This window comes from Myxine glutinosa, chromosome 7 (genome assembly GCF_964187855.1).
Source record: "Myxine glutinosa chromosome 7, kmMyxGlut1.1, whole genome shotgun sequence".
Classification (NCBI taxonomy): domain Eukaryota; kingdom Metazoa; phylum Chordata; class Myxini; order Myxiniformes; family Myxinidae; genus Myxine; species Myxine glutinosa.
The window spans coordinates 118195827-118221667 of NC_136267.1; the positions used below are offsets into that span (position 1 = coordinate 118195827).

Consider the following 25841-nt stretch of genomic DNA (forward strand, 5'->3'; position numbering starts at 1 on the left):
TGAATTAGACAACCGACACAAGCAATTACTAGCTGTGGTAGATGTCTCTTTAATGGACAAGCTGAATGAATTTGATGCAAAGATGGAAACAAGTCATCCTACTTTCAAATTTGCCAGAGATTACATGAAATTTGTGGCTTGGATATGGATGTTCATTCGTGCAACACGGGAAGGCAATTGGAAATTGCATCTAGAATCGCTTAGAGCATTGTGTAAGTATTTCTTCACACATGATAGACAAAACTATGCCCGCATGGTTCCACTGTATTTGGCACAGATGGAGAAATTGGAAACAAATGATCCCGATATCTATACAGAATTCATGGCTGGCAACTTCTGCGTCTACAAAAATGAAGGCCCTTTCTGCGCAATAGGCCCAGATCATGGCATTGAACAGGAGAACAAAGTCATGAAGATCCTTGGAGGTTTGAAAGGGCTAACACAGCAACCGGCAGCTATGGCCAGATGGTTTCTGATTGCACCTGAGCTAAGTCGCTTGGTCAATGAAGCTGAACATTTGGTGGGTAAAGTCTCCCAGAGATCAGTAAGGCATCATGATTTGTCAGATGCTAAGTTGGAACGGTATGAGGATAATGTAGGCAAATTGAGAGAGGTGCTGAAAGTGAATGATCCATTCATTATTGAAGATGATGAGCTCATCAACATCGTCACACAAGCGATCATGCCAGAGGTAGTAAAACAGGCAGTAATACAGCGAGATAGTGTTGGAGAAGAGATGTTTGAGAAATTTGTTCAAGAGCGTCTTGTAAACCTAGAGCTGAATATCTGGAGTCCTATGAAGAAGGCAAATCTCAAGACTTGGAAGACAGCAAGAATGGTTAAGAAGAGCAAGAAAGCTGTCGCTGTTACAGCAATTAAGAATGAAAGAGCACTGTTCGCCCGCCTCCTTGTTGTGATACTGTCACGGCCAGATATTGACCTGAAGGAGAGCATCAGTGAGTTTGAGTTTGCAGAATATCCTCATTCACTCTTCACTTTTGATGGTATCTTGCGGTCTTGTGTTGCCAAAAGTAAGCTGATGACTATCTTGGAACGTTTGCCTGACCAACAGCAGCTTGTTGTTGCACAAGGAGAGCAAACACAGCATGGCAGAGTCACAATCATTGATGGAATGGCCGTGGTCCAGTCAATGGGGAAACCTACATGGGTCAAAACTTGCTACGATCTCGCCAATCACTTTTTGCATGTCCTCGATTGCAAATCTCAAGGATTTCATGAAGTTCATGTTGTTTTTGACCGATATGACATTCCTAACTCCCTGAAGGAAAGAACACGCAATTTGCGCCTAGGAGATCATAGAAGCCTTGCTTACAATATCTCCGATGAGGCAATCTTTGAAAAGGTGACGCTAAAGCAATTGCTGAACAACCAAGACAACAAGCAAAGACTCACTCTCTATCTAGCATCACACATCTTGAAGCATCGCAAGGAATCTGAGAAGATATATGTGACAACACTCAGTGAGGAATGCAAATCAAACAAGCTCATATTAGATCATCTGAACAGTACTCAAGAGGAGGCAGATACAAGAATGCTACTTCATGCTCTTGACGCTTCGCAGAGGGGGGCCACGTCGATCTGCATTCAGAGTCCGGATACAGATGTGTTAGTTCTCGCCTTGTGGTGCTACAAGGACTTGTGTCCTGCAACATCGATGCTTGTTGGAACAGGTGGTCTACGGCGAACTATTGATTTAGGTCCTATATATGATGCTGGTCCTATATATATATTTACAACCCTGGTGTTGGGCTAGCGGCTAGGGTGCCGGCTTAGGATCCTAGGATCCTGGGTTCGAATCCCGGTCGATCGCTGAATTAACGCCAGGGGGGTTGACTCAGCCTGTCATCCTTCCGAGGTCGGCTAATTGAGTACCAGTTCACTGGTAATTCCCTGTTTGTCGTTAAAGGCGGCAAAAAGGGTTGGCGTCAGGAAGGGCATCCGGCCGTAAAACATTGCTTCAAAAAGGGGACCAAAAAACCAACAACAACCACGGTTCCCGAAAAAGGCCAACCCCGGCTTTGCGGGGAAAAATGGCCTCTAAAGGTGTTTTTTTTTTTTGGTTTTTTTATATGATGCCCTGGGCAGTCAGAAAGCTTCTGCACTCCCTGGCTTCCACGTCTTAAGTGGTTGTGACCAGACTGGCACATTCTGCGGGAAATCAAAAATTTCCTGCTGGAATACACTGCAGAAAGCCGATGGTGATATTGTTAGAGCATTTGGCAACCTTGGAAACACTCCAAGCATACAGGAAGATGACGTCAGTGAATTGGAGCGCTACGTATGTCAACTCTACGTTGCTGGCACAACAATCTCTTCTGTGAACGAGATGCGTTGGTTCCTCTTCAGTAAGCGCCAGTACACAGATGAGAAATTGCCCCCTATAAAGGCCACCCTAGTACAGAAGATCAACAGAGCAAATTATGTCACCATGATATGGAAACAATGCGGCACTTCATCTTCAACTCTACCTCCACCAACTTCTCATGAATGGCGTCTGGAAGGTGACCGGCTTCTTCCTGTACCAACAACAGTTTTGCCAGCACCTCAGGCTGTGCTTCAACTAGTCAAATGTGGATGTAAAGGAAGTTGCTCTACGATGATCTGCTCATGTCGGAAGCACAATCTCAAATGCATCACAGATATGTGTACCTGTGAAGTAGCTTGTGAGAACAGAATTGTTAACATACATACTGCAGGTGACGACAGTGACGATGATGATGATGATGTTCTTGAAACGTAGCTCATGCGGTCAGCTCCAGATATGTCCATGTACTTATTTTTGGTTTCCTTGTTTTAAAACCATTTCATGTATTATGGCATTATTGCATACATCAAATGCATGGTGAACACTATATTACTATGACATCATAACTAATTTGCATATGATGGTTTGATAGGTCCCCTTGAATATAATGAAGATATATTGAAAACCCCAGCACAAGACTTTAGTAACAAAAGCAAAGGAAATACCTTTATGTAAACGGAAGCATGAACATTTTCCATAGGCTTTTAAAAGGTATGACATATCGTACTTGAATAGAAAGCAAAACGATGATTGAGACATGCTTTTTTCCTAGTTTATATGTGATAAATATTAAACTAGAGGTATTGACACCATAATGTATGTATGAGAGCAGGAAAATTTAAAATAGCATTGTAGATGACAGCCAAAATGCTAATTTTTGCATTTTTTATGTGTATTCTATGGCGTCATAGTTCATATGCACAAAAAGGCGGGAAAAAGTGTTCGAAAAAATTGGCGCCAATGTTTTTTTGATTCAGTGGTCATCGTAGATTAGATTCCAGTAGAAATTAGGAAATAAACATGAACGGCCCACGGGAGCCATTTTGGATACATACGGCCCTGCACTACACAAGAGAAAAGTTGATCTAAGATTGCAGCGAATGATTGTTTGAATGGTGGAGAAAGCACCTTGATCAACTGCCAAACAAATTCAAGCTTACCTTCAGACACAAGGTATGACAGTTTCAACTCGCACCATCCGTCACCAACTCAATGAAAGGTTTTTCTCTGGTAGGCGACTCAGGAGGACCCCACTGCTGAGAGGGAGACATAAGAAAGCATGACTGGAGTTTGCCAAAACACACCTGAACAAGCCAAAATCCTTCTGGGAGACTGTCCTTTGGACAGATGAGACAGAGAACAATGTTCAACCCAGTGTCAGAAGGCTGGGTCACCGTCGAAGGTCATGGGTCTTGTAGCAGGACTATGACCCCAAACACACTTCAAAAAGCACCCAGGAATGGTTCAAGACAAAATGCTGGACTGTTCTGAAGTGGCCAGCAATGAATCCAGATCTAAATCCCATTGAAAATCTGTGGGGAGATTTGAAAACAGCAGTTGGGAGAAGGCACCCTTCAAATCTGGGAGACCTGGAGCAGTTTGCACAAGAACAGTGGGCCAAACTGCCAGATGAGAGGCGTGGGAAGCTCAGTCATGGCTCTAGGAAGTGCTTGACTAGTTATTTTGTCCAAAGGCCGTGCTACCAAATATGAAGTCTCGGGTATCAATGATTTTGTCAATGCAATTTCTTCATACAATAGTTCCTGATTTGAAAGGATATATTAAGTTCTCAATAAAAAACAAAAGCTCTGTAATATTAACAGTGAAATGACGAATTGTGGTGTCCAAATACTTTTGCCAATTTCAACTTATTTTTCGATAAAATTGTGAGTTATTTGAAAAAAGTGCAAGGGCGCCAATATTTTTGGCCACGACTGTATATGCTTGAACACTATAAAACAAATCGCCTTTTTGCCACTTGCAGAACGCTTCCATTTAGCAGTACTTGGACATGTTAAATAAGGTGGTGTACAAGACTGTAAATGGTGCTAAACTTCTGGAAATGTTTATGCAACGTTGAAAATCAATATTTTATTTCAATTGACATATACTTAAACACTGCATGGGGTAAGGTGTTTCTAAACTCTTAGTTATTTCAGTGGAAGGTTAAATTTTTAAACATTCATTTTTGCCAACCTGAGTATTATAGTGTGCCTGTGTCTGTTTCTGTTCGAGTATGTGTATTGTGTATGTGCCCACCTGTGCATTATTGCGTGTGCCTGCATGTGCCTATGTGAGCGTGCAAGTTTGCTCGTTCGTTTGCCTGTGCTTGTATTACATTGTTCTGTGCACATTCCCTCATTTGCTCCATATTTCTATTGGCATCGTTGTCTCCAGCACATGATAGGAAGTCTGCAGCTTTACATCTCATTTGGGGTCACCTGATTTAGTTGCTAAAATGTTTCCTGTTTTTAAAATGAAATTTCAATACCTGATGCATTTGTGTGTTGTTCTTGGAACTTATATTTATACTAAACCATTAATAAGCAACATTGAAACAACCATGAATGAGATCGCTTTTGTTACAAAACTGTTCCATTTCCTCACAAAACAATATTAAAGCATCATGCTGATCAAATACTGAGGTTCAGGATTATCAATATATAACATTTGTGCACAACTTTAGATGTGGGCAACGCAATGATGTTTAAAATAAAATGCTTTATCCCGAGCAATATGAATATTGCCTTGCAAACTGGAAATGTACTTCTTTTTTGGCCTTCAATATATCTATCTTATTTACTTACTTGCTTGTCTATTTATGTATGTATTTTTCAATTATGTATTTTTCAAATCACACATGCAAATATTATTGTACCTGATTTTTTTTTCCCTTCTTTATTTATTGCTGTGCATCTACTCATTTTTTTTTTAAATTGCCATCTTTCTTTTCGAACCATTCATTCTCTCTCCTTGTTTCTCATGTTTCTTCACTGCTTCCCCATACCGTTGTTCAGTGATGACCACCTTCCTCATGCCCCCCATTCCACTGTTGACTTTTCTTGCCATGTCACAGCAAATGGACTGACTGAGGCTGTATGTCCAAGCCCAAGCTTCCCGAGCGTGTTGAGTCCCCGCGCTGAACCTCCTCCATCGCCCCACTTGAACCGAAAGAAACATCGCCGGAAAAAAAGCAGTGGAAACATTAGGGCTGATGGGCTTTTTGCCAGCACTGAAGGTTTGTTGCTTCTTTTTTATTTTGTAACAATCTGGGTACTACCTAATATACATTTTGAATACTGCACCACATAATACACAGGTATCACAAACTAGAAAGAGTCAGTCTCATTGTCTGCCACGTTTACACTTTGGTTTGAAAGTCTGCTGGTGTTTGCAATCAAATTGCCTATTGAGGTCTTCATGTCATGTGTGTTTTTATTGTGTTTGGGTTTAAAATAATATCACCGCACTCTTGTCCTCTTTATGGCAAAGATATAACCATAAGTCAATTTACAAGTTTAACTGTTGCAACTTTAGATTTATTTGACATTATAAGCTACGTTTGTCATTGTTCTGCATGCATATCTGTTTACTTGTCAGTTCAGAATAGCATCTGTTCCGAGAAACGAGGATAAATGATGAACAGTTAATGCTTCTTCCAGAGTAAAATTTAATCCAAAAGAATGCTTCCTAAATTATATCAGTAGATGTATTGCTGCTCCATTTTTCCCACAGTAGACCTATTTTAACAAAACCCCATGTATTGTCTGGTTTGCTTTTTTTTTTTTGCAAATTTAAAGTGATTTCCTGGTTTACTGCTGGAAATCGTCTTTGATGTTCCTACAGCTAAGGAACCCTTTTGTTAGCATCTTCCCTCCTTGAATGTGCAGCCATGCCCTTTTTCTTGTCTTTTTACCCCATTCCCTCTGTCACCTGTCATCTTCTATTCATGAAACTTATTTCCCGAGGAACCTCAGTCTTCGAACCTCTGCATCATGGAATTGGCTCTGCTCTCCTCTCCCCAGGCTTGTCTCACCGGCTGCTTTCATTTTTCTTTTCGTTCTCCTTCTCCCTCCCACCACCTGCTTGCACGGACCCAGCCAAACGTAGGGCTTGGAAACTAAGCCGAATGGGTAGCTTACGGAACATTTACAGCAGCAGCCTAAACACGGAGAGCACCGTCAGCAGAGGTGTGTCCTGCTTGTCTTTGCCTCTCTGTCTGCTCGGCTTATGTGCCCATATGGTTGTGCATGAGTGCGTTTGCAGTTTGCGTTTGTTCCCATGCTCGTTCGTAGGAGAAACTGATGCATGAATTTGAAATATTGCTTATCTCAAGGCTTGAGCTGAGAGATGGCTCTTCAGGACTGTAACTATTCGTAATCACAATTTGTCATTGTAGTCCCCTCTTCACCCCCCTACCCCCTCCCCTCCAACCATCCCACCCAGGCAAAAAGACACACACAGACATATATATACAGGGTGAGTCAAAAGTAGCGCCCGATTTCTGTTTTTATATATGAGCATGGCTCAGATAGTGGGTACACCCATTGTTACATTAAGGGCAAAATATGTTGTTCAAGGGAATATAAAATGCAACCTATTATGTTAATGTAAGTGTATTTAAGTATCTAAATCTAGAATTTCAGACCTGCAGCATGTTCGGTTAAAAACTTATTAGCGAAGACATACAACACACTCGATACAGGCTTATCTTGATATGCACATAACTCGGTGTCCACTTTAATCGGTTATTTGCAGTATGTGTGTTTTTTTTTTTTAATGTAATATGAGGCTCAATCTTTATCACTATGGGCATCATGCTCAACAAATATTTTAGCAAATTTGCTTCAGTCACAAAATTTTGGGCAAATGAAATTTGGACACCGTTATGTGCATATCACCAGCATGGGCCAACACCACACAATATGCGTACTTAGAAGAAAAAAAAAAAGTGTTCAGCAAAATGAGTGTAAAATTGTTAGAAAGACATAGGAGAATACACACACATTTGGAAGTATTTTAATGGACCCTAAAAAGTCAATATATTTCCAGAAGCATGAAAAGATGTGTCGAGGACGTGCACATAACTCGGACACCAAACTTGATGTTGTAATGTTGCACTTTAACCCAATTGAAATTCTTTGGCTAATATGACCAATTTCAACATCACCATGAGCTAGATATTAATAACAGTACCTTATCCTCACATATGGTGTTGAAACAACTCTACCAAACAACTTTACCAAGTTGCAGTCTGTTGCATTTAACCATCTTAACATGTCTATTTTATATCCTTTGTACTCTTTATCTGTTTGTCTCCCGCGATGAAGCTAACTCCAAGGGCCTCTCACTCACTCACCGCAGGCAGGTTGGTGGTCTTTCCGTCTTCTACCGACTCCTCTCTGGCTTTGCCCCCCCCCCCCCCCCCCCCCAGCTCTCTCTGGGCTCTGTCCAGCAAATATTCCTACAGGTCGCACAAGATCTGCCTGCAACCCTCTTATGGTTAAACTGCCAAACTCAAGACTCTCTGCTCACGTTCACTCCTTCATTCCTCTTTTCTCGCGCCTCTGGAACAAACTCCCTCACTCTCTTCAATCCCACTCCACCCTCCAGGTCTTTAAAACAGCTGTTCACCACCATCTCTTATCTTCCCCCATCCAAAACCTTGATCTTTTCTACCCCCGCTAATTCACCCCAGATCCACTTTTTTGAAATACCAACTTCTTTCCTGGAAGTCCTTGCAGTGTCCTTGTGTTTTATACTTCTCTCCCCCACACCCCCTTCCCACACCTCCTCTCCCCAAGCCCTCTCCCTCCCACAGATCTCCCGATGTCCCTGCTCTCAAATGTTGTGTTTGTGTGCTTCCCCTTCTCTCCCCATCTTGTCTTCCGCTCCCTCTTTATATATTTTGTGTCTGGTTGATTTGTTTGTGAAATAAATGTTAGCTCTTTCACGAGCCTCGATTCAGTATCTGAAAAAAAAAAAAAAAAAATTGTGATGAACAGTGATCGTAAATCAATAAATGTGGACAAATTCTGATCATTTACTCGAGATTCACCGATAGAAATGAAAGCCATTCGGCACATAACGTGGACATCGCAGGATGCGTGTCCAAGTTATGTGTGGTATTACAACTTCGGTGTCAGCGTGACGTGCCGAATATGATAGCTTAAATTTACCTAAACACACATTTTTATTCATGGAGACAAATTATTTTTGCCTCACCAAATGAAAAGCAGTACTTCATGAGAGAAACTCAGGAGAGAACAATATCGGGATGATGTTGATCCTCACAATGGCGCGTAACATGCGTCAGCACGAGCCAACCAAGAGAGGCATGAGGAAAATTAAACAGAAAAGCCATGAACTTCTGCACAATATATCGTAAAAATTCATGCAATTTCTTTAGAGTTTTAACAAAACTTTCCTTTCGGTAATAAAGTAGATGCATACTTCTTACCTTGCAGGTCTTTATTCAACTGAAAACATTCAAATACTGGTTAAAGTGAAGAATGATCGGACGACGGCGAGCTCCGCGAGTCGAAATTGTAAACTTGGATTCGCACGTCACGCTAGTGAGGAGACACGGACACGCAGACGAATGCTGAGCTTGCCGGAGAATGATCGTTTGCAAGCGCGCGTGTGTGGTCTTATTGTTTTTACCGAGCAGGAAACTTGGTAAACAAGCATGATTTTCCGAAGACGGCGATCTATCGTTCGGATGAGGAGAGAGTGATACGCACGTGACGGGGCTGACACAAAAATTGCGAAGAATTTTATTTGTCCAGATTTTTTATTTTCCGATCACAACATTGACCTCCTCTTTTTCTCTTCTTGTTTTCCCACTTATTTTCAATAAATAAGGCCATATTTGGGACGGAAATTTAAGGAAACAATATCGGCCTTGGCTCCCCCATTTTCTCTGTTGCAACGGACACCAAGCGTTATGTGCGAATCTTGTTTTTCTGGCGGACCGACAACGCATTGGAAACTTGACTGTTGAACACAAAACATGATCAACACATAGTAGTGACATTCAGTTTTATTTTAAGAGTAACTACATTGAAAATAATCAACAGGAACGACACATGCAATGAGAAAAACATTTTAAAGAGCACAAATGTAACATTTCTTTTTATTATAAAGGCCATTTTTTGACGTACTTATATTCATATTATAAAAATCATAATTAAAATCATTTGTATTGCTGGTTTCTACAGGTCCACCAAGGTGTCTGCCTTCACATCTGACAATTAGTTTTGTATCTAGGCACCTCATTTTTATTTTCTGGGGGAATTCATGCAAGCATAGTAAAGTGTACCCACTATCTGAGCCATGCATATATATATATTTTGTTACGGACCGCGGATAAGATGTTAATTTGCCGATGGCGCCGCGGCCCGAACCGTGAACAATGACTAGACCCGATTCTGAATGTTGGCCAAATCGTGCCACAGATATTCAATTTGGAAAAGACAAAGACGACGCTGATGTGAAGAAGAAGAAGAAGAAGAAGAAGAAGACAACAAAAAGGTTTTAAATACGATTATTATTTATTACTATTTACAGGACCAAAGAAACCAAGGAAGAAGGAAAGATAATAAAATAAAGACAGAAGGAATCAAGGAGACACAGTGAAAATTCTAGCTTACCTATTACAGTCTTACTTAACCCAGGGACAAGACAAACAAAACAAACTCACGTACACAAGAAGGATGGAATGGCAGGGATGGTTTGGGACGGCAGAGGAGGGTCCAGGCAGATGGTAGGCGTCGAGGTCCGGCTCCAAGCACGTGTTCCGATCCACGCTTTGGGGTCGAGGCGAAAACCCGGCAAACACAGCCTCGCGTCTCACCGACCGGCAATAGGGCCTAGAGGGTATCGGCCTATTGCCGCAATACAGGCACCCCCTCACGTTTCTCTCTCTCAGTCTTGCTCAATGGTTCGCTCTCCGTGCTGCCGTGGGGACGTCGTGTGCTTTTTCAGGACTCATCTGCCGTTGCGCGATCTTCGCACGCCTATCTCATCCTCAAGCGCCGGTGTGACACGCCCTCCTCGGTTTCGGTACCGCCCTCCCCCCGTGCTCTGTGACCTTATATGGCAATGCCACGGGCTTGCCTCCTTATTTGGACATGGCGTCGAACGGCGCGCCCCTTGTGGCGAGCTACGAGCTTGTTCCCTTATTTGGGCATGGGGCTGAACAGCCCCGCCCCTCGTGGCGCGCCCCTGGGCTTGCCTCTTCCCGGCGACCCCGCCCCTCCTGTTCAAACAGAGCACGGAGCACATGGCAATGGCGGTGAATGCAGTTGGCAATCGGGGCTTTATGAATGGGGCTTTGGGAATGGGAATGAATTGGGATCTATCTATTTGAATTCGGTGCAATGGAGTGTCAATTAATGGAAGACACAGCCTTAACCTACATAGAATAAGGAAATAAACTACCAACGAGGAAATCTATGATTGGCTAAACGTGATTGTTTATGACCTAATTACGGGACGCCCTTTTGACCTTTATACACAACTGGAGGAAGGAGGGTTCACAATAAAACAATTAAAAAAACACAATCCTCATATCCACAACACTATATATATATATATATATATATATATATATTTCTGTCAGTTGATTGTTTGTTTGACATTTGTATTACAGTGTACAAGAAGGTATAAATAAATGAATGACATGTTTATCTAACCATTTATTCGGGGGAAAATTATTACGGAAGTGTACGAAGCTGTTTTACTTGCAATTTTCAAAGTGCCCTCCCTCGTGATCGATGCACAATTGCAGCCGAGCAGGCACAGAGTGGCACACACGCTTGCAGAGTTCGATATCTATTTCCTCAAACTTTGCAGTGATTTGAGCCTTCAATTCCTGAATGGTACGAGGCTTTTCACGATCAACAAGGTCTTTCATGAGCCCCCAAAGAAAGAAATCTGGAGGTGTAAGGTCTGGGGAGCGTGCCGGCCACTCGATCGGACCGCGGCGGCCGATCCACTTTCCGGGAAAGTTTTCCCTTTTTCCCTTTTTTCTTGGCTCCACCTCCCTTCGCTTGGTACACTTCCGTAATAATTTTCCCCCGAATAAATGGTTAGATAAACATGTGATTCAGTTATTTCTACCTTCTTGTACACTGTAATACAAATGTCAAACAAACAATCAACTGACAGAAATATATATATATATATATATATATATATATATATATATATATATATATATATATATATATATATATATATATATATATATATTTATATATATATATATATATATATATATATATATATATTTATATATATATATATATATATATATATATATATATATATATATATATATATATATATAATAGTATATATATATATATATATATATATATATATATATATATATATCTGTAAGAAATAGTAGAAACTTCAAAGTACGAGCAGGGCGTCTCATTTGTATTGAATATATAATCGTTAGATTAAATAAGACGCGGACGTAGCTTCAGGACGTCGATCTTTAATTGTCGACAAGCTTGTCGACAATTAAAGATCGACGTCCTGAAGCTACGTCCGCGTCTTATTTAATCTAACGATTATATATATATATATATATATATATACAGTGAAACCTTGACTTACGAGTGCACCAACTTACGAGTTTTCCGAGATACGAGCCGTCACTCGGGGCGGTTTTTTTGCTTTGAGATGCGAGCCGAGATCTGAGTTACGAGCTTACGCCACCCGCCACCAGGTGGGGTTCCGGTCACGTGGTTATCTTGCCGTGCAAGCATCTCTGCCGTATATCGCTGCTGCTTTGTTTTCGCATTTTGGTTATTTTGGAAAATTTCTTAGTTTTAACCATGGGTCCTAAGAAATTGAGTGCCAAGGGCAGTACTGAGAAGAAGAAGAGGATGATGTGCTTGGATATAAAACACGCAATCGTCGAAAAACATGAGCGAGGTGTGCGTGTTGTCGACTTGGTGAGGCAGTACGATCGTAGTACTTCTACGATATGTACGATTTTGAAGCAGAAGGAGTCGATAAAGGCTATAACGCCAGCCAAGGGCGTTACGATTATTTCAAAGCTCCGGGCCTCTATCCATGAAGAGATGGAGAAGTTGTTGTTTGTGTGGTTGACGGAGAAGCAGCTCGCAGGAGATACCGTGACCGAGAGCAATCATGTGTGAGAAGGCCCGAGACATTTACGAGGATTTGTGTGCAGCAGACGGCGGGAACATCAACGGACAAGGGCATCGGAAGTCATTCAAAGCCAGTCGGGGATGGTTTGATAATTTTAAGAAGAGGACCGGCATTCACTCCGTCGTCAGGCATGGTGAGGTAGCAAGCTCGGATGTGAAGGCAGCTGAAGATTTTATTATAACTTTTGCCGAACTGATAGAAGCCGAAGGATACATCCCCCAGCAAATCTTCAACTGTGACGAGACAGGGCTCTTCCGGAAAAAGATGCCGAGGAGGACGTATATAACGCCAGAGGTGTATATAGAGTGTATATAATGTATATAGAGGTGTATATAACGTAACGTATATAACGCAAAAATAACCAAAATAACGCAGAGGAGAAGAGCATGCCAGGCCACAACTTGTTCAGAGTGCCGGCGATAGCTCGCCTTCTCTTTGTGGAAGACACGGTGAGATCCTTAACATCCAACAACTAATGGGACGCAAACGGGGCGCCCAGTTTAGCGGTACACACATTGATGAATCACCCTGCCTGTGAAACACCGCCATGACAGGTTATAGCTTATAGCTGGGTCGGGATTCAAACCCAGGCTGGACAGTTTTAGAGTCAAGTGTGCGTACCTCCAGTCCAGGCCATCCTGCCAACTTGTATGCTGCATACAGGTGAAATATAAAGCGCGAGATATTTTTATATATACTGTATATTTAAAAAAAAATTGGTGTGGTTTTTGGTGGGCTGGAACGGATTAATAGCATTTCAATGCATTTTAATGGGGAAATTTATTTTGAGAAACGAGCAAATTGAGTTACGAGCTCGGTCACAGAACGAATTAAACTCGTAAGTCAAGGTTTCACTGTATATGTATATATATATATATATATATATATATATATATATATATATATATATACAGTATATATATATATATATATATATATACACACACACACACACACACACACACACACACACACACACACACACACACACACACACACACACACCCAACCCTCGGCTATCGCGCCTAATTGGTGCCGCTATCGGTGCGCGTTAGCCGAAATCGCGATAGCCGAACTAAAGAACGTATGGTAATAATTCTAATTGGTGCCAGGACCCCCAAGTTGACCACATATTTAACCTATTTTTGCCACTTTTTTACCAAGTGTTTCTACCATATAAAGAAACATTAACATTTAGACAAGTAAAAATGCTATGAAATGACCAGAATGTCATTCTTATGGCAAGTATGATGTGGCATAATAATAAAATTAATACCAAAAAGGCTTCAACGCCCCCAAAACCAGTTTTGTCAGTTTTCTGTTGCTGATAAATTTACGGGTAAGAATCAATCTTTTGCAGACGACCACAGCCACCGAGGACACTCTCATGGCACTATCCAAAGTCACCATCACAAGTCAGCAGTATCCCAAGTAACATCACAAATCAGCAGTATCCTAATCCACCAACACAAATCAGCAGTATGTATGTCAGCATCACAAGTTGCCAGTACAACACTCCAAAATCAGAATCATAAACCTGGCAGTAAGCAGTGTTGGCAGTATCACAAGTTGAGGGGCTGTCCATTGAGTACGTACACAGAGTCACCTCACCCGGTACACCAAATTTGCAAAAGTAGAACTGACAAAATGATAGTATCATTCAAGCCTTAACAGGGGTTTGCCATCCTGAAACATTCCAGTCTGTGTGTGTGTGTACTTTATGGAGCAGCCCCCCTGCCCCCCCCCCCGCCCCCAAATGCACAAACATGAATAACGAACAACATGACGTCACAGATGATGTCAGAGAGCAGATCCTACAACAGCTGAGCATGTAATGGAATATCACAAAAATCAGTTTTCAAGCCTATACTAGCACTGAAAGGGTACATCACTGACCGACTGAAAAGGTGTGTTCGCCTCCTGATGATCAGGAGGCGAACACCCCATTTCAGTCACAATAACCTTTCAAAAAATTTCCCAATCGGAGTCCAGCTCGGAAACTGATTTCTGCAACATTCCACTAATACTGATAAGCGGAAATCGGATAACCCTGCCACACTTGGCACTAGGTTCATGGAATCACACAAACTCTATTCTTCATCACTGCTCTCATCTAAGTCCTGTCTCCCAACATTCTGTCCAACATCAGCCAAGGCATTCTCATAAAATTCTCTGACTCCTTCACCAGCACCAAGTTCATCGATCAGCTTCAAGACATCTGTTTTCTTAGCTTCCTTCACGCAGTTGACCATTGGACTCAGAACAGGCTTGAATGATTCCCATTTTTTTCCCCTTTTCAAAACATTGTGATAGCAAAAGTCAAGACTGTAGACTTGTTTGAATCCAAGTTTGTCCCCATCTATCTCGAGCACCCTGGCCTGACTGATTTTGAATGAACGGGATGAGGAGCAGTGACCTGTCGCTGCGGACTTGAAATCATAGCAAGCCCAATCAGTGCCATAAACATGAACATTTCCATGCTTTCGTAAAATATCGAGGTACTCAGATGGAAGCAGAATGGTGTCCTTCCGAATGTCCTGTTCAATCCGGCCAAAAGCACGGTCAGCAGGGAGGAAGCTATGGCCACGTATCGGAAAGTTGTACTCGATTTTCAGATCCCTAAATTTCTGCTTCCTTAATGCAAAGAGCATGGACAAAACATTGATATTTTTGTTTTGCCCATAGCAGGAATCAGAAAATAGCCGCAGTTCTATGCGGGTCAGTGTTTTAAACTGAGACAGTTCTTCATGGACTACAGTTCCGAAGTAATGCTGAAGGGCAGATGCCACCATGTTGCTGTCCTTTCTGTTCTGATTTTCCAGCCAGACGAACAGATGAATGTCCTTCCCTTGTGGCTGGCCTCGCCCACGGTGACGAACAACACCAAAAACATACAGATAGAGTTGGCTGGAATAATACGTCTGTCCAATGGGTGATTTGGGTAGAACGAGGTTCTCCATGATGTCAAAACAGACAGTGAAGGTATCCCCAACTGCATTCATAATGTCGTAAAACTTGCGTCCCCTGCGACGATTGAGGAGATACATGGCTGATGTTTCACGTTTCTCCTCATCAGATAGCTCTGGATCTTTTAACTTTATACGGTATTTCACACAGGAACTGCATACATCTTTCGCGGGGTGTCCAAAGCCAAGGTTAAAATCATACACGAAGACACTGTAGTAGAATGCGTACGAAATCTGGGCATGATTCTGATCCGCGAACAATCGATGCATCTTCTTGATACTGAGATCTGTCGGTAGGTACTTCCGGCCAGGGGCACCACTCCGTGCATAGTGACTGGCACGACAAGTAAAAGACCTGATGTGCTGCCGTACTGCTGCCTTTCTCTCATTACTCTCCTCGACCTTGCGGGCACCGCCACGATTCTCCGGCCGGGCTACTCCCTTTTCGAGCCAGTACTTCGCTATGTTGGATACTCGATCTTTTTTTACACCTGAAATTACAATGAAAAATTATGAAGCAAGCCAGAAAAAACAGTTGGCAATTTAAGCACCAGGTAAGATTATTTTCCAAATAAAATGTACGACGGACAATGGACATGATGGAAACTGTCATGTTGCAGCACAAAACTTCATTGAAAAGAACCAGTGCTTTTGAAAACCAAACAAGATTGCAAAATGTAAATCGAAATTATGATCCAGAGAGCAGTGGATGCATGCATAATGTTATAGAATAACATGACAATTTAATGACTGGCCACTCTCATCATGAAAATAAATAACTAGTGTGCCTTGCCCTGGCCCCTGCAGTGGTTGTGGTCAGAGGGGGGGGGGGGGGGGGGGTTTAAGAAGTGACCCATCCTGACATGACCAGAAACGCTGAAAAAAAGAGCATTAATTATTTTTATAGATCTGGAAAAATACTCACAAAAGATGCTGAAGAATGATGCCTTGCACACTGGCACTTTCTGTCTATCTTCCGTCAGCACAAAGTATTTCACATCGATGTCCCTGCTCTTCTGCCTTGCTGGGTCATCCACCTTGGGCCTACGGCGTTGAGCTGCCTTAATGTTCATGTACGATAGGAGTATGGCATCCTGCTTCACTTTCTCAGCCGTCGTAAACAGGAGCCCATGCACGTAACCCACATCATCGTCAGTCAGTGTAGATGCCATGCACAAATCAGAGTTATGTACACAAGCTACACACGGAATCTTTCCGATCGAACTGTGCCGGCCTTTCTTCGCCACAGAACGAACAGATTCCTCTGGACGGCGCTTCTTCTTACGCCCAGATGGTGAGAGCATCACTGGCTCTCGATTTCATCAAATTCCTGCATTATTCCTTGCAAATTACAGCAGTTTTTAACGATAAATCGGACAGAATTTCACTCGATTCGATGATGCACAGGGCGCAGACATGTTGGATGAAGTAAACAAGCCGCGTGCGCTGGAATGGATGTATCGGGGTTTGGGAAAGTACGGCCTCAGCGCTTATCGTTTTCTGAAACGAAATGCGATCTTGAATGGGAAAATACATGGACGCTATCGGGTTTTGGGAGAAAATGATTTGATTACTGAAACGGAGGTATTGAAACATATACTTCGGTAAACATAGTTCAGTTTCGTCAAAAATGGCGTTTATCGGTTTTTGCGCCTGAACTCTTCATATATATATATATATATATATATATATATATATATATATATATATATATATATATATATATACACACACACATACACACACACACACACACATATACACAGTCATCCCTCGCTATATCGCGCTTCACTTTTCGCGGCTTCGGTACATCGCGGGTTTTTCTCGCTAGTATATGTAAAATTATATATCGGATTTTTCATTATATCGCGGGATTCTGCGGCCTATAGGTATTTTTATTTTTTTAGATTTTCATTATTTTTGTGGTAAAATAAGCATTTTCTAGCCTAAAAAATTAATAATAATATAAATAAAAATATAACATTAATTAAAACCTATATTAAAAGAATATTACAGTAAATCGAAATAAAATACGCATTATAAATGAGTAGACAAAGAATCGCGCATTTTGAAAGTCCCGTATTCTGGGGGTAATTAACTTGTCCATGATTCTGGGGGTAATTAACCCATCCGTAAGGAGGGTTCTTGGACGGTTCTTCGCTACTTTAAGTAATTTGCAAGGTTGATTTGCAAGGATTTGCAAGGATATATATACACACACACAGACTTGGCATTTAATATGGAATATTTTTTTTGTGGGGGTGAACTTACTTTTCAAGATGACTTAGAACCAAAAGTTCATTGGAATTATGTTGAAATTATTCTAGATTTTGTTAATGTGACCTTTAAAAGAAACAAAAACCACATTTGACATTTTGAAGCAAATAAATTGATCCTTGAAAGTGATATAAACTGATATCGAACTCAATTCACGGACAGTACTGTGTTAAACTTCTGTACGTTTTCCAGAAGTATCTCTATATTTTGCACATTAGCCAAAAAAAAAATTCAATTAAACAAAAGTTAAATTATGACTGGGATTACGGACAGTAAAATTACAGTTCAGTACTTCGTGTAACCCCCACAAGCATTCAGGAGAGCACGTACACGTCGAGCCATGCTGTTCATGAGATTTGCCAAGGTTTGGACAGGAATCGCTTGCCATGCAGTGACAATAGCCTGCTGCAATTCATGCACAGAGGTCGGCTGCTGGTCCAAGTTGTCGATTTGACGCGTTAATTCTGCCCACAAGTTCTCTTGGATTTATATCCGGGGACATGACCGGCCACTCCATATGCCCTGCACCATGGTCATCAAGAAAGTGTTGGATCATGCGAGCACGATGAGGCCGTGCATTGTCACCCTGGAAGACAAAGTTTCCTCGAAAGGCTGCACGAGCAAATGGAAGCAATGTTTCTTCCAGAATGACCCTGTACTTGAACTGGTTCAGGTTTCCATTCAGAACAACCAGGTCAGTTTTGCCCCCTGCATGAAAAGCAGCCCAAACGGTCACCCCACCACCTCCAGCTTGGACTCTTGGCACTATACAATCTTCTTTGTGGGCTTCATGCACTTGTCTGCGCACTCGGACGCGGCCATCTTGACGATAGACCAGAAATCTAGACTCGTCACTGAAGGTCACGTGATTCCAGTGTCCTGGCTGCCATTGACGGTGCTCTCTTGCCCACTGCAATCGGCGCTGGCTGTGTTGTCTGGTCAGGCGTGGCTTTCTCAGGGGACGCCTGGCACGATAGCCTGCTTGAACCAGTCGTTGGTTGACTAGTCTTCTGGATACAGGCACATTTGTCAGTTGCTGCCACTCAGCCCTAAGCCGATTATATCTGACTTGATACGGCCATTGCCGACTAACCGGTGCAGCTGGCGATCATCTCTCCTTGTGGTTCTGCGGGGACGTCCTGGCCTTGGTATTGGAGTGGGGACACCCCTCTGAGCATTTCGTTTCAGGATCTTTGACACCTGACCTTGAGTGATGCCATACTTCCGAGCAATAGCACGCTGTTTCATGCCGGAATTTCGAAAAGCCACCACTCCATGACAAACAGCATTGTCGAGTTGACGGACCATCTCCAGAGGAAGCGGCAATAACTTTTGTAGACATGCAGAAGTCGTTTTCCACTAATACAGAACGCAACAACCCTTATATACCCGATTGTGTAGCCAATCGTCAAATGTACCTGTCCTTACATTTTGTCATGCCACCTGTGATATTATCCTGTTATTGACTTCTTGCTGTGAAAGACAATCAGTGACATGGTTCTTTTAACAAAGAAATCACCGAAGCATAAAAGAAACTCACCAGATTGATATACTGAGTTCAGAAAGTAAACCCAAGTCAAGAAAAAAAAATATTCCATATTAAATGCCAAGTCTGTATGTATATATATATATATATACACAATTACACATATACAGACATACAGATAGGTGTAGACGGTCAATGGTGTGTGGATATACTGACAGAACTACACACACTCAGGCAAACCCATAAACACCTTTCTTTTTCATAAATTTGTTTCTTACAATTATAATTATTCATTGAACAGTAACAGCTATCTCTGAAGTGTTATATTATACTAGCCGTTCGGTATCCACGGAAATTCTGCATGATGTAAAATGTGACTTCACCAATATTTTGCCAAGAACAGTTAAATGCCACGGGACTTTAATATTGTTTAACTATGTGTCCTTAAAGATGTTCCTCAATTAAATCAAGGCCCACCCCAAATCCTCAAACCCACCCTTCAAACTCTGTCCCCTCTCTGCCCCCACCACCCCAACTCTCTAGCCTCCCCTTATCCTTTCTACCCATTCTTCAAAGCAAGAGGGCATTCTTACATCGTTACATATTAATTCTTCATTTCCTCATTAAAATGGTAGAATATTAAAATGGTAGAATATTAAAATGGTAGAATATTAAAATGGTAGAATAGAACTCTTTCCCCTCCCCTATCTACCTTATTACTGTATTATGCCATTACCAACTTCACTGATTCCTAACTCCTGCCTGATTTGTAACTCCTTTTCCCACCTTTCCAACTTATCCTTTCACCCTTCTAGCCTTCTCTCCAGGTTGACATACGCAATCGTGAGATATACATGGTATTCACAATCTCAAGTGATTGAGAGATGCCTGTTTGTGTTAATAAATGATCCTAAATTAATTATCTTCTGTGATGCACATATTTTTTATGTCATTACCTGTAAAATACACACACACACACACACACACACACACACACACACACACACACACACACAGACACAGACACAGACACAGACACAGACACAGACACAGACACACACACACACACACACACACACACACACCCACACACACACTAACACACACACTAACACACACACTCACACACACACACACACACACACACACTTTTGGTGTATGGCACACATGCTTATTTCTTGCATAGTAGGCTGTTTCTGCCATTGAAGGAGTTTGCCGATCATTAGAAAAAGCAGAAAAATACTATTAGATTTATTTGAAGGCAAATTCCAGTATCCTCTTAAAACTTTGGACAAAAATTATTCATTACAGAAAAACAATATTCTCCTTTTGTCCTCTCTGTTACGGGCGGGCGTAATGAGATGTAATGATCTGTGAACAGCGTCTGGGTACCCTGACATTTACAAAACGCATTTAATTTGTTTGTGCATGGGTTGTGGCATGCCAGGGCCAAAGCAGCTCTGCACGCGTGGTCTGCCTTTTCCATCCTTCATTTCTGTCATCAAATTCTGTTCCACCGAGATTAGTCAAAGCGTAATTTGTCAAGTGAATTGCCGAGCAGCTGAGGTTTCGGAATGACTGTTTATAGCTTCGGATGTTTGGTGGGAATTTGAATGGTCAAATGTACACGCAGGTAAAGAAATATGCATTGTGCTCTTTGCCCTTTACAAGTCTACATTATGCCAAAGAGCAGGAAAAACTTTGTGGGGGAATTTTGTTTCAAATTGTAGCTACGATGCTTTATTTCACAAATGATGAAAAGGCTCGTTTGGATTCCTCAGCCTCGTTTGGTTCTTACTAATCATATGTATGAATTCCACCCCCCCTCGCCCCCCACATCCCCTATCACCCCTTCTTCCCAAAAAACATCGTGCAGCTTCCTGTCGTTGCCGTTAATGTCAGACATTGTTCTCAGCTGTTTCGACAGCTGGTTGTATTGAATTTTGCCTCAGATTTCTGGATATGTAATAAGCATTATTTTTTGCTTATTTGTTGTGGCTATTGCTGTTACGGGTTTGCTCACCAAGGTTATGTTACATTTATGGTGTTTTAATGTGCTCTAGAATTGCCGGTGTGTGCCCCGGTATAGAATAGGTACACCGTATCCCTGCACATCGTAAGAGGCGACTAAAGGGTTGGCGTCAGGAAGGGCATCCGGCCATAAAAACATTGCCTCAAAAAGGAAACCATGATGATTGTCATGGGGCCCGCAAGGCTAACCCCTGCTCTGGCAGGGAAAATGGCCTTAAAAAAGGGGGGGGAAGTGCTCTCGAAGCCTTTCAAGCTTAATTAGATGGCTCGGGCTATTGGATTTGCCATAAAGGATAAAAATAATTATTGAAGTTTTTTTTTTAATGATTGTCTTTTCTTATTCTGATAATTTGCCTTGTGTAGTTAATGGATATTTTATTTCCTTGCTTTAGATAACCTGGAAACATTTTATTTTTCATTATGTCATGCAGTAAAGTAACAATCCCTGAAGGAAGGTCGAGTTTTCTCTAACTAATTGAAGCATTGGCAGGCATTTGTTTGACCTCATTCTTCTAAGTAGCTTTCCATTCTTCCTATTGTAATTGATATCTCCATCTCTCATTTTATTGGTCTTCACAATCTTTTCAACCATTTGGGATAGGTGACTTTCAGGATCAAGTTCAGGCTGTTCATCAAACTGCAATGGTACACCATTGTAGGGAAAGTGCCACCACACAGCACAACGTCCTTTCAGATTCTCATTTGTCACATCCCTCCCCAGACCAGGAAGACTCGTATGAGTTCACGGTGGTGTCGTTGACAAGTCAGACATGGCACTTTGCTGCTGCAAGCCAGGAGGAGCGTGAGGGCTGGGTGCAGGCCATTGAGGGACAGATCCTGGCCAGCTTACAGGGCTGCGAGAGCTCCAAGAATAAGGCATGTAACCATCATGGATGTGGATTGTACAGTATATGTAGAAGTTGGGAATTCAGAGGATGAATTTCATGATGTCGTTTTAACTCTTTAACTCAACCTACAAGGTAAATAAGGACTTACCTTGTGTAGTTTTTCTTGGATGCTTTATGGAGCTTTCTTCAGATAGAAGAGCAGGTGGGTTAATTATAAAGATCCCAGCCACCTGGGGATAATTGATTAGGTGAGAGCTGATTGCTTGTTCCCTCCAATTGTGGGTGAGAGACTTATTTGGGGCTTGGTATTTGTATGATTACCCTCACCTGAGGAGAGGGTATTGCATTTGAGTCCGTTTGTTTGTCTGTCTGTTATTATGCATGTTGTTATGTTATTATGTTATTATGCAGTCCAACATTAAAATGCATGTTGTTGTTTGTTTGTCTGTCTGTCTGTTTGTTTGTTTGTCCGTACAGAATAAATATGATTTTCTCTGCAACTGTTGCTCTGATTGACAGGAAATTTTTACCTTAGGTGCAACTCCACCTGTGGAATTTTTTAATGATAATTATAATGTCGTAGGTCACGTGGTATGGCCACCATCTTGGATAAACCGAAAAAATTTGCACCTCTATGTCTCCGAAAGTGCTGCATAGAAAAAAATGAGACATGACTCATTGTAAACAACTCTCCATGGGGAATAAAATATTTTAATGATGATGTCATAGGTGCCTCCATTATGACGTCATAATTCGTCAAGTACAAAACTCCCGATCAAGATGAAATTTCTTGAGCATCATCTGTGGATAAATTGGTGGAGAAAAAAAAAAGATGACGTCATCAGTCACGTGGTTCGGCCGCCATATTTGTTTTAACACAAAAGCTTTAAAAACCACTGAAAACACGTTCTGGCGAGGGTCTGCAATCTCTGATTGCTCTTTTTAGTTTGTGCTATTGGCATTGTGTGTGGTACATGTTTGGGAGCCTCAATGGTGTGAGTTTCTGTCTACGGACTCTACGCTGTCACTGATGACTCGCCAATAAGCAATGAAAGCAGTCCAGTGGCTGATGGATGGCATGTAACATTTGGGATTCTCATGTATGTGCTTCTTGGGAATGTCTACAGCTGTGGGGGAACCCAGATCGGGTTTGAAAAAGCATATAGGGTTTACTTTATGCAGATTTTCCTGGCTGCTTTATGTAACTTTATTTGGCCAGAGGAGCAGAGGACATACACTACCGGTCAAAAGTTTTAGAGCACCTAAATTTTCCCAGTTTTTATTGAACTTTACGCAGTTTCATGTCCAGTGAATAACCTGAAATGGTACAAAGGTAAGCAGTAAACTGCTCGAGGTTAAAAAAAGTTTAGGTTAGCAAAAACGGGAAAATAATGTAAATTGCAGTTATATTGTAAAAAAAAAAAAAAAAAAAGGGCCTTCTTCAGGGAACAAGTAATGGATTAACAACTTACAGCTGTTCTGCAGCAATGTAAGTAAATTAAGCCTTGAAAGTTGATGCAAACAATTCCAACAGGTGTCCCAACCTCTGCTGATTGCTTGATTACAAACCCCCTGTCTGTATAAAAGCAATATTGGAACAGACTGTTATTACACCCTGTGAAGCATTATTTGGACAATATTGCACTGCAGAATGAATGAATGAATGAATGAATGATCGTTTTAAGGCCATTTTCCCCACTATAGCGAGGGTTAGCCTTGCGGGCCCCATGACAATCATGGTTCCCTGTTTGAGGCAATGTTTTTATGGCCGGATGTCCTTCCTGACGCTAACCCTTAGTCGCCTCTTACGATGCGCAGGGATAGGTGAGATAGTACCTATTGGGTAGGTGCGCAGGGATAGTACCTATTCTAAACCGGGGTACACACCGGGATTGAATCAATTACAAATCGATCACACACCACGATTCTGAAACGTGAGTCCTTTTGGATACATAAACTTCGGACAAAAATCCCTCATGGAATAAATTTTGATGATTAAAGAATGTTTCAACATCAACCCAATCAAATCATTAACCGTAACCCATTCATTCACTCATTCACTCATTCATTCATTCTACCTTAAAATGTCATTTATATAAATATATAAATAAATATATAAATTTATATGAATTATATGAATTATATGAATATAAATGGTATATGAATATATGCTTGTGTGTTTATGTATGTATGTATATATATATTTGTATATGCACGTGCACAAACTGTAACGTGAACGATAACTGTAAGCTGCGCTTCACTTCCGCTGAACTTGGGGACGGTGAGTGAGCTTTAGCGTGGCACTTCCTTTTGTATGCATCTTCTACACATATCACACATCTTACACACATATCACTATACATACTTGCCTGATATACATGCCTGTTGTTTCTGTAGACTAAGAAGAAAACCTTTGTTGGTCGAAAGCTTGTCGAGAATTAAAGATCGACCGTCCTGAAGCTACGTCCGCGTCTGATTTAATCTCCCGTTTATATACAGGGTGATTGAAAAGTAACTCCCTATTTTAAAATATTTAGAAATTATTTATTTATTGTAATATTTTTCTCAAATTTTTAGTGTTTGTTCCTTAATGTATGAGAATTTAATCTGTGTTGGTTTTTTTTCAGATTATTTTTTGTTTGAAATTCGGAAGCCCTACAAACATGGCTGGACGTCTTACCCTGCAGGAGCGTGCCCAGCTAGCGGCACGTTACGAAGTTTGGAAATCCGTTGTTCAAGTGCAAAGATGGTGCAGGACCATTAAAGGAGCACATGCTCAAGTTGAGGCAAAGACGATCAAGAATTGTCATGCAAAACTCATGGCTACAGCATCTGTATCTGATACTCGAAGAAGCGGTCGCCCTTCCAAGTCCAGTGACCCGGAGACAGTGCAAGCAGTTCAAGAAATGTTTACACATAGCCCAAGAAAGTCAATTCGACAAGCAGTAAGGGAAAGTGGGCTCTCCTTTCACACAGTACGAACTGTGCTCAAAAAGGAGCTGAAATGGCATGCTTGGAAGCCGCACTACTGTCAAGCACTCTCTGCTGAAGACTGCGACATTCGCATGGAGTTTGGGGAGGTGATGCTTGCTTGGTATGAAGATTGGTCTGATCTCTTTAAAAATATCCTCTGGTCTGATGAAGTGGTATTTCACATCGGTGGGTTTGTGAACCGTCACAACTGCTATTACTGGGCAGGAGAAGATCCTCGTGTTATTTCTGAAAAAACGCAATATCGGCCCAAGGTAACGGTGTGGTGTGGAATGACTTCGGAAAGGATTGTAGGTCCCTTCATTCTTCGCGATACCATGAATGCCAAAAGGTACCTCACCATGCTGCAAGACGAAATCTGGCCAATTAATCAGTGCTTCGGAGAATGTTGAAGATTTGATTTTCATGCAAGATGGCGCTCCTCCACATTTTGCTATTGTTGTTCGTGAATGGCTGAATGCCCACTTCCCTGGGAGATGGATGGGTCGTCGTGGTCCGTATGAGTGGCCAGCCAGGAGCCCTGACTTAACACCATGTGACTTTTTTCTTTGGGGTTGGGTAAAAGAGCAATTCTACTGTACCAAACCAACGACTTTGGAAGAACTTGAAGGGCGAATACGAGAAGTTATGTCTTCCATCCCACAAGAGTTCCTGGTGAAATCAGTTGACGCGGTTCCCGGGCGGCTTGAGAAGCTGGTGGCGAATTCTGGTGCCCATATCGAATT

The 25841-nt window shown here is 41.7% G+C and overlaps 1 protein-coding gene across 5 annotated transcripts in view; it reads left to right on the top strand.

Annotated features, from left to right (window-relative positions):
* The window catches only part of LOC137431519 (arf-GAP with GTPase, ANK repeat and PH domain-containing protein 1), a 709868-nt gene that overhangs the window by 623368 nt on the left and 60659 nt on the right, over nucleotides 1–25841 (top strand). For 3 of the 5 annotated variants that reach the window (XM_078782192.1, XM_068122904.2, XM_068122903.2), the window contains 3 exons: nucleotides 5403–5564; nucleotides 6427–6516; nucleotides 21999–22153. In XM_078782192.1, coding sequence (XP_078638318.1) covers nucleotides 5403–5564; nucleotides 6427–6516; nucleotides 21999–22153 — 407 coding nt within the window. The remainder of the gene's footprint in view (nucleotides 1–5402; nucleotides 5565–6426; nucleotides 6517–21998; nucleotides 22154–25841) is intronic. The other 2 variants (XM_068122907.2, XM_068122905.2) reach the window with 1 other exon arrangement.